Raw genomic sequence first — 9,166 nt, forward strand, 5'->3', positions numbered from 1 at the left:
AGCTCTTAATTTTAAACAAGCTGGCCTTCTGGAGATTCAGATTGTTTGAAGGCCAGTTATATCTCTATTTCATCTCAATATTGACATGTTTTGTCATGGTTGGTATCTGTTTCACCTGGTTATGTCCATGTGAGGCTGAAGAGAGCGGTATGTCTGTGATAATTACTCTGTCATACCATTGTCTTTTTATTCTGCGGGAATATCAATAAGATAGCGGGGTGAACAATGTTCCACTTTTGATTGTATCATGGGAGCTTCATCCTGTTGCTGTTGCTTTTCCCTAGCCGTCATTCCCCTCTAGCCATGCTAGCAGTTCACCTCTCTTCTCCCCACCTTGTGGTATGTCGCTCTGCTAGAACACTAGAGCAGGTATTAAATTTTTTTTTTTTGGATGGAAGCATTGGATAAACTTTCCGAATATATCAATTGAAAAACAGCATGCCTGAAATATATTAGTATATTACTATGCTGAAAGACCAGTTTAGAAAACATCTGCTATTTTATGCAAAAAGCCTTGAATGCATTGCACATTACACATGGATAATAATGGTGCTACTGGTTTCCATTTCCATTGTTTAGCAAGACATGAAAATGCATATTTCAGTTCTGTTGACTTAAAAATTACTGGTATCAGGCAAAGACCTCAGATACACAGAGAGAGAAATTAAATCCACTCAAAGCTTTCTCTGGTTTGTAACTGGTTTACAGTCACTGAAAGGCAAAGAAAAGCCTTACTGCCAAATGTGGAACCTCTGTGTGAGTCCAGCACGGCAGCCTCCTGGGACAAGAAAATATTTTATCCTATTTAGTGGCATTCATTTTTCTTCTTTTTTTTTTTTTTTAAGTGGATCAAATGCAAGACATTGCAGCCAAAATGTGTCTCTGGGATGTGTTTCAGCATCTTTTCAGCACTGTAAGCAGATTAAATTTTTGGACCACACACATAAAGACAATGGTGTATTAATTCCTTTGTGTCGAATTAAGGAAGTTCCATTGCTGTGGTCCCCACAGGGCAGGGAAGTGTGAGGGCTGTGAACAGCCTTGGGCACGACTGTCTCCTTCTGGGCACTCCGGCTGTAACCCCAGCTGGGCTGTGCACGCGAACTGGTAAGAACTGGGACCTTGCTCGGCAGCCTCAGCATGCTGAACTGCTTGGGTGTGCTGAACATTTTGCTTCTGCTCTCTAAGCCAGAGCAACCTCAGCAGTGTTTTATTTTGAAGCTGGCTTTGCTCATGCCTGTGTGTCTGCCTGTGCCTATAGTCAGCCTGAACACAAGCCTCAGAAGGGCAGCCCTGAGCTGAGCCTGGGCAAGTCATGGAATATACAGCTCCTGCATCATGTAATGGTTCTTCTTTAAAGTAGTCGTCAACCTTTTATGTACCTGGTGTAAAAATCCCAAACTCCCTGCCCCTTTCGGCGTGCTGGAAGGAGATGAAAGAAACTGGCAAGTATTGTTTCACTGTCACTGAATATACCTTCTCTGAGGCTCTTCTCTTTGTGCTATTAGACTTGTGTTTTCTTTAGCGTACTGCCTAAACAAGACAGGAAAGCCTTGAAGTGAATTTTGTTCGAGCCATGGAATTATTACCACCTTTTCAGATTGAGTCAGTAAGTAAAGGTTTAATTAGCTTGTTGCTGGTCTGGGCTCTGTGTTGCACATCTGAAGTCTGCGCTACAGAGCGGGAAGTCATAATAGCTCTGACGGACAGGATCTGAAGGACAATGAGATTAGTTGGGAAATAGAGAACATGCAGAGATGGGAAATTGGTTAATTATAACGGCATAAAAGTAAAGCGAAGTTTGGAAAAAAAATTAAAAATTGAGGGACCACTGTAAAAACATTGCTGAATGATGTTAGAATCTTCTCTCTCGAACCAAGAATAATGAAAACACCCTATGAAAAGGAATGATGTATTTAATTAATTGATATAATTAGAGTGCTCTTGCAAATGCAGGTGTAAGTGCTGAATTGTTTTTTTTTTTCTTTACATCAAATGAAATTTTGGAGGAATTCAAAGTTATTTTGCTAAGACATGACGTAACTCTGTGTACTGTCTTGCACCTGATAAAGTAGCAAATTAGCTGGTGAAGAGTATATATCACTGATGAAGAAAACCTCCTTTCTGAGCTCAGAGCTCCTGTGCACAAGGGAACTTGCTAATTTTTCTGTCCCTATGGCCAAGAAATAACAAGGTGCTAAAACTTTTGAGAAACTTGTAGGATTTAGGCACCCAACTCCCCTGAAAATTCGATCTCTAGAGTAATACAGTCAACAGTATAATATTGAATCATTATGGAGCATGTGTAACTTCCACCCATAAGCCTGTATTTACAACATGTAGAACAAGACAGTGGGAAATAGGAGTAGATTTATGGACCGCTTAATGGAAGTACCGTTGTCCTTGGGCATCTGTGGTTCCAGCAAATGGTAGCCCCATCGGCAGACTTAATGAGATGCATGTGTGAAAGAGGAGAAAGAATGTGAGTTGCTTATGATGGACACGAGTCACAAGAAATCTGTTTTTTCTAGGCAGTCATTCCAACACATGGTCTAAATTCCCCATTTCTGTGGGAAGGCTGAGTTGGTTTCATGGGCCTTGTAAATGGTTACTTCTAGTGTAGGAATTCAGGAAAGCCTGGTAAAGCAGTGTGTATCTTGTGTCATAGTGCATTGCCTTCCTGCTGCTAATGCCTCAATGGTATCGTTGATTTAGCAGTTGAATTACAACATTAAAAGTAAATTAATAAATCTTTAAATGTGAACACTTTGTTAGCAAATGAATTTCTTAAACTAATAACTTGACTAGGCCTATATCAATTGACATAATTCATTAACCCATATGAGAATCCATATTAGTTATGCTTAACTTACCCGAGCGTACGAGGCAAGGGATCTTTCTCAGTATAAATAAATTATCAAATCGCTATTTATAGTCAGTTAAAGAGCAAATTACTGAAGCAGTGTAGATTTCCTACTTAGTATAATGTAGTCCCACTAATATTCGGTGAGCAAAGGATCACCCCATTGCTTCATTTTTCTCTGTTCTCAGTGACCCGTGAGTTCCTGAGAAAAGGTATGAGGCCAGATTTCTCTCCTGATCGGTCCTGTGCCACCACGCGTTTTTCTAAAGGGCTCTATGCAGGCTTAGTTGCTGCTCAACGGCAGCAAAATTCTGTACTTTTTTTGGAATGAGCTGGTACTACAACACAGGGGAGGGGTCCTCAATCACCTTTGGAAAAATTCCTGTCCATGACACTATGATCACAGCAAGTCATCAGCACAGAGGCTCCTGGATGAAGACAGAGCCTTCATATGAAGAGGTTTCCCTTCACAGTTGTCAAACATCAGTTAGACTGAAAAAAGGGCTATAAATTATGGTGACCTTTTGTAATGACTCTTCATTTGTGGAACAGAGATGTGACGGTGTGAAAGCACAGTTAATAAAAAAAAATAAATTAATCACTTCCTCAGGAGCTGCCAAGCAAAGTGTAAATTGCTCTCTGCTTAGTATCAGATTTTCAGGTAAGGTACTGTACCATGGAAATTTTCAGCCTTGTTAAAATTCATATGACCTAAAAATAATGCTACTCCTTCACCTCTGTACATTTTGTCATCTCAGCTGACAAACGTGATTTTTTCTAGATTCAATCAGCATTTTATAATGGCTTCTACTGAAAATACAGTCTGTTGGTTTTCCCTGGTTGGCCTGGAAAATGTATGGGGAGCAGTGGATTTACTTGCTGGTCTAAGAACTTCTTTAAAAATGTAACAGACACAAAAAGCATGGTTTGGGCTGAACGGCAGCACCCGCTCTCTATTTAATGGCATTTGCATGTTTACAGCTTTTCAACTGTTTTTTTTTTAAAAAAAGACTTAAAGAAATGCAGCACTGGTATAAATTTTCAGGCTGCAGTTTTGTAGACCAAAGATTTTGCTCTAGTTCATGAGGCAGCTATATCATCACTGACTATGGCATTCCCATGCTATTTCATGAGCGTGATCAAAATTTCTCCAGAAGAAATGTCCTTTTGGTAAGAAGACAGGGGATTTTCCACAGCCCCGTGACTCTTGGTTGCTCTTTGCTTCAAAGACGTCGAGTAACAGCCACTGAAAATGTGTTGCTTTTGTGCTGGTTCCATGTTTGCTGGAAGTACCGTGGAGAGCAGATGGGTACCAGTTACCAGTGTGGGACACCGCGTTCTCCGCACAGTGCTGAATGCTGAAGCGTGGCCTTGAGGGGCAGAGCTCCAGGTCCTGTAGATAATTCTCCATTTTGCTGGTTCCCAAGGGTGCGTTGAGAAAGCTGTGGTTATGAGCATGTGAAAGCCTTAGGTACCAGGTGACAGTGAGCATCTACCTTGTTCATCCTTGTATATGCAACTGCTTATACTTCATCTAATTGTGATAGAAGAAGAAAATAAATTCCCCTCAGGCTGTCTCCTTATCCTCAGCTTCACTTTTTAACTAAGGGTGGAAAATGGAGAGGGCATCCTCAGCCCATACTTTAACCGTTGGATTACTTCTTTGTCAGTGACATTTAGCTGGGATGAAGGCTCGTTTCCTCGCTGAAATTATCATGGTTATCACCGTTCTGCAAAGCTCACTGCTCTTTAGTAGCTCTCAGACAAAAGATGCAAACAGCATAAGAAGCCTGAATTTTGGTATTTGTTCATCTGTCTTTTGAGCTTCCTTTAGTTTGATGCTCGCTGACTGCAAAGACCGTTTTGCAGTTCCTCTGCAGTGATGGTGGGTCAAAAAAAAACATTTCTGCCAACTGTCCATCCGCAGTGAGCGGTACAAAGAGAAAACCTCTTTCAGAGCCAGCTTCCTCCCTCCGGCTTTGACGAGAGGATTCAGAAGGCCCAAAGCAATAAGTCCTTTTCTTTTCTACGTTTGGATTAAAAAAAAACCTGCTGTTGAGATGGCGCTTTACGCTGCGGAGGCCTCCTTTGGTGTTTGTACGTTATTCATGGTTCCCCAAGGGGAGGCTCGTGGGGTGGCTGCATCCAGATGGGCCTGCCAGGTAATCCTGGCTCCTCGGCGGGGTGCCACCTTCTGCAGAGTGACAAGGGCCTGGAGAGATGAAGAGGGGAAGCAGCGTGAGTCGTCCCAGGAGGTGAAGATGCAAGTCCTTTTCTCTGTATAAATTGTCCTTGAAGGGAAAGTGCACATAAAGCTGTGCCATGAAGCAGATGTTCGGTTGTGGTGTCAGCTGAAGCGCTGCTCTTTTTAAGGGCAGTTGTAACTGTTGACACAGCCCAAAGGTGCATGTAGCTGTCAACTGTTTCTTTTGGAAATTCATTCTGCTTTAATAAATTGGAGAGATTCCTTGTTCTGGCAAAGTCCAGAAATAACAGATGGCTCATGTGTCAGGCATCAGCAAATCCTAAAGCTGTGGGCATGACCCCTGTCCATGTCTAGCTGAGAAATCTACCTGCCCTCAGGATTAGGTTGCCCAAGAGTTTTTGGTGTTTTCTGTAACAAGACCAAAAGTGTAAGTTCCACTTGCTTATAGCATGTTGTTGTTGGACTTAAAATCTCTCTTCCACAAAATTAAGGGAGATTTAATGTGATTGCTGGTATTCTTTGTTGTGTTTTGAAGAGCATTCAAGCTGAGAAGTTTTAACTTTCTGAATGTTGGACTGATGAGGCTGGACAAAGCCAAACTCTGTTTTGCTCAAGCATTTGAGCCTTCATCATCCATGCAAGTGCTACCACTGATTTTGCGTGACAACGGGGTTAAGAACATATGGCACGAGTTCAACATCTTGTCAGACTCCTATGGACCTGTGTTTCGGGTTAGTGTGGAACATGTCACCAGATTTTGCTTGAGATGAAACAGGTCCTGCAGGTACTGGGATGAGTTGTTGTAGTCAAAAACAAGTCAGCCTTTTTTTTTTTTTTTTTTTGTCTACAGCACTGTAGATCGTGACCTCCTTGATGATATTCGCATGAAGCTGCAGCTAGCCATAGTATTCTCCCCAGTTTTCATCAAGGTTTCACACTCATCCTGCATGTCTAAGGAGAGTATGAAGGCTTTACAATTGAATATGAGAGCAGGACTATTGAAGAACTAACAGCCTCTAATAAGTGCCAGAAGTCAAATGGAGATGATACCTTGTGTTTATATGGCACCATTTAACCTTGAGCGTTCCATGACAGTGAATTCATCGAATTGTTCTGTTCATCAATGCTTCTTCGTCATGAGTCACACCAGCTCGTTATCAGTACTTTGCCCTGCTGCACAGTAATCAAAGCCAGGGAATGGAGCTGGGCTTCCCATACTGAGGACCCTGACAGACATTCTAGCCAAAAAGTCAGGTAACCGTGAAATACACTGACAAGGCAGGCTGGAGATGAGGTGGACGAACAGGGCTAGTGCTATTGCACGCCGCTGACTGCGGAGTGACGCATGAAGAATTCTGTATCGCTTGTGGAGCCATTGGCATTGTTTCTTTCAAGGTAGATTTTTCTCATGCAATCTCAAATTCTGAAATGCTGCCTTGACATACCATCTCAATAATATGGGAAGACTTGGGAAATTCAGTGAAATGGTGATATTTTAGTTCTGTGTCTGTCAAAGGAAGGATGTCAGTCAATCACGGGCTGGAAAAAGCAAGCAGTGTCTTATTGCTATGTGAGACTGAAATTCTTAATGCCCATGTGTGCAGACCTTTGCCTCCATTTTCAGGCACTTCACTCCTTTGAACAGTCACGTATTTAACCTGTGTTGAGCACAAGTGTACACCTTGCTGCATTTCACAGTGGAGAACCATTTCCCCGCATTCCCGCAGCAAAGGAGAGATGAGGAGAAACAATAACAGAGAAACTTTAGTTACTGCCCGAGGAGATCTGCCGTACCAGTGAAGCAATTAAAATGACACCATTAAATCAACAGTTTGTACGCTTACAGAGGGTGAGCTTGGAGATTGCTCTGGCTATGAAGAAAGATCTAAAACTGATCACTTAAATGTTTTGATTACTTGATCTGCTGATGCACTGTCTGATGAGGTGATTGCTCTTCTGCAAGAGGATCAGATCACTTCCACTTCGATCTCAGGGACATCCCCCTGAACTGACTGCTCATCTGACATAGTTCATTTCGTAGCAGCAAGGGTGTTTCAAGTCACATTGATTGCACATGGAGATCAGAAAATTTTCGAGATAGGCTAAGCACCTGAATGAGGGTGGCTGGCATCCTTTCTCACTTATGTTGTTCTTATGATGCTTTGCATCACTGTTATCAGAACCATCTTTTTTAGCTGCTCATAGAATCATTAAGGTTGGAAGAGACCTCAAGGATCATCAAGTCCAACTGTCAACCCCACACCACCCAACCCACTAACCCATGTCCCTAGCACTAGTCTAAGCAAAGAGATTAAGAATTGAATTTGTAAGTAAGGCTGCTTTCCTTTTCGTGGTGGTCTCGCCTTGGCATAGTCGGAGCACAGTGACACAGCTGTGTGCGCAGACAGCACTGGTGGCACTGGTTTGCAGCTGTTCTGTGACTGGTGGTATCTGTTTGATGATTAACTAAAGTATTTCAGCCATTAGAGCTGTCAATCTGACACCTTTGATGAGCACTAAAATAAATCTGTGCTACCAGGAACTGCTCTTTTTTTCCCCTCTGCTTTTGAGTTACTTGACCCTTTGTGTCCTTGCCGTTAACTGCTAGCAAGGCTAATGTGTTATAAACTCTGAAAAGTGAAGTATTTTTTGCACAACAGATGTTCCTGATCAGGAATCAGGCAAAGGATCTCATCAATGTTTCTCTGAGCAATTTAATTTGTCTGTTGCACGGCACACCAGCCACCTCCTGTCTAGTGACTGGCGTGCTCAAGTCCTACTTCATTTCAGGATCAGTTCCGTTCATCTCACAGAATTATTGGGTTTTTTTCTGTACCAGAGCAAAGAGAGTGGAAAAAAGGAAATTGCTTCTTTGCTTACAGTGTTACCAATAATGCATCATAATGAAAAGTAGTAAAGGCCTGCTTCAAAAATAGGAAACACAAGTACTACATTTCAAGAGAATTAGAAAGTAGTATTGAAGAAATAGCAATTCAGATTTGAGGGTGTTTCTTTAGCGGTTGTAAGGCTCAGAGGCAGGCATGAGCAGCATATAATCCATCAGATTCTTAGTGCAATTTAGTGAGGTGGAAGAATTGATATGTTTTTCAGAAAAGTTGTTTGCTATGGATCCAGTTCTCCACTCCTTAGTCATGCAAGTTGTTCAAAATGAGTAATTACCAGGGTTTTTGCTTGCTTTTCCATTTAGTTTGTTAAAACTGTATCGCTCTGCTGCTGTCTTGTAATGATGGATGGGTACTGCTGGAGATGTAAATTCTGTAGTTACTCTGTAGTTAAATTTCCTAGTTGCTAGTCCGGCACAAAAGAGAGTTGTTTTGCCTGTGCCCGACTCCTGACTCTGCCACCTGACTAGCATCCCCAGTGGGGGCAGTCATTGCTCCCCTGCAAAGGAGGCTGCGGACGGTGCCCCGTGTTCTCACCAGCATCTGACAAAGACATGCCAGAAGGGAGCAAAGCGAGGGACCTGCCCTTGTCTGATGTGTGTGGCCAGCCTGGCACAGAAACAGCCACTGCTGCTGCCCGTCCAAACGGTAGTGTCTATGGCCACAGTCACTGCTGTCCGTCCTGATAAACCAGCAAACTGTGCACGAGGAGCAGGCTGTGGTCCGTCACTGGTAGAAAGAGAAACGGCTCATATGACCTCTTTTCCATTTGGCAGGTTGACAGGACAGAAGTGATTCGAACCTGTATAAATCCCGTCTTCTCCAAGCTGTTCACGGTGGACTTCTATTTCGAAGAGGTGCAGCGGCTGCGGTTTGAAGTCCATGACATTAGCAGCAATCACAATGGACTGAAGGAAGCAGATTTTCTTGGTGGCATGGAGTGCACTCTTGGGCAAGTAGGTATCGCTGCCGTTTTTCTTCCTCGTCTCACCTTTTGTACACATATGAAATATACTGCTTTGTTAAATGACTGATGAGCGAGGTCTGCCATTTGTGACAGATCTCAGTGCTTTGGAAAAAAGGTAATTGAGAACTTCTTCTGGTTTGTTTTAGTGCTGTAGTATAGCTTTAAGTCAGCCAGTGCTATAGAAAACTGAGTGTCAGTGATTGGCCTTGGACAATAAGAGCACAGGG

The 9,166-nt window shown here is 42.6% G+C and overlaps 1 protein-coding gene across 1 annotated transcript in view; it reads left to right on the forward strand.

Moving 5' to 3' along the window:
• The window catches only part of LOC104461673 (copine-4-like), a gene marked incomplete at both ends in the record, with an annotated part of 47,267 nt that extends 38,339 nt beyond the window's left edge, over positions 1-8,928 (forward strand). The window contains one exon of the mRNA XM_010073337.1: positions 8,749-8,928. Within this exon, the coding sequence (XP_010071639.1) occupies positions 8,749-8,928 (180 nt within the window). The remainder of the gene's footprint in view (positions 1-8,748) is intronic.
• Between the last annotated feature and the right edge of the window lie 238 nt (positions 8,929-9,166).

Source organism: Pterocles gutturalis, unplaced genomic scaffold (assembly GCF_000699245.1).
Source record: "Pterocles gutturalis isolate BGI_N339 unplaced genomic scaffold, ASM69924v1 scaffold12647, whole genome shotgun sequence".
In the NCBI taxonomy this organism is placed as follows: Eukaryota; Metazoa; Chordata; class Aves; order Pterocliformes; family Pteroclidae; genus Pterocles; species Pterocles gutturalis.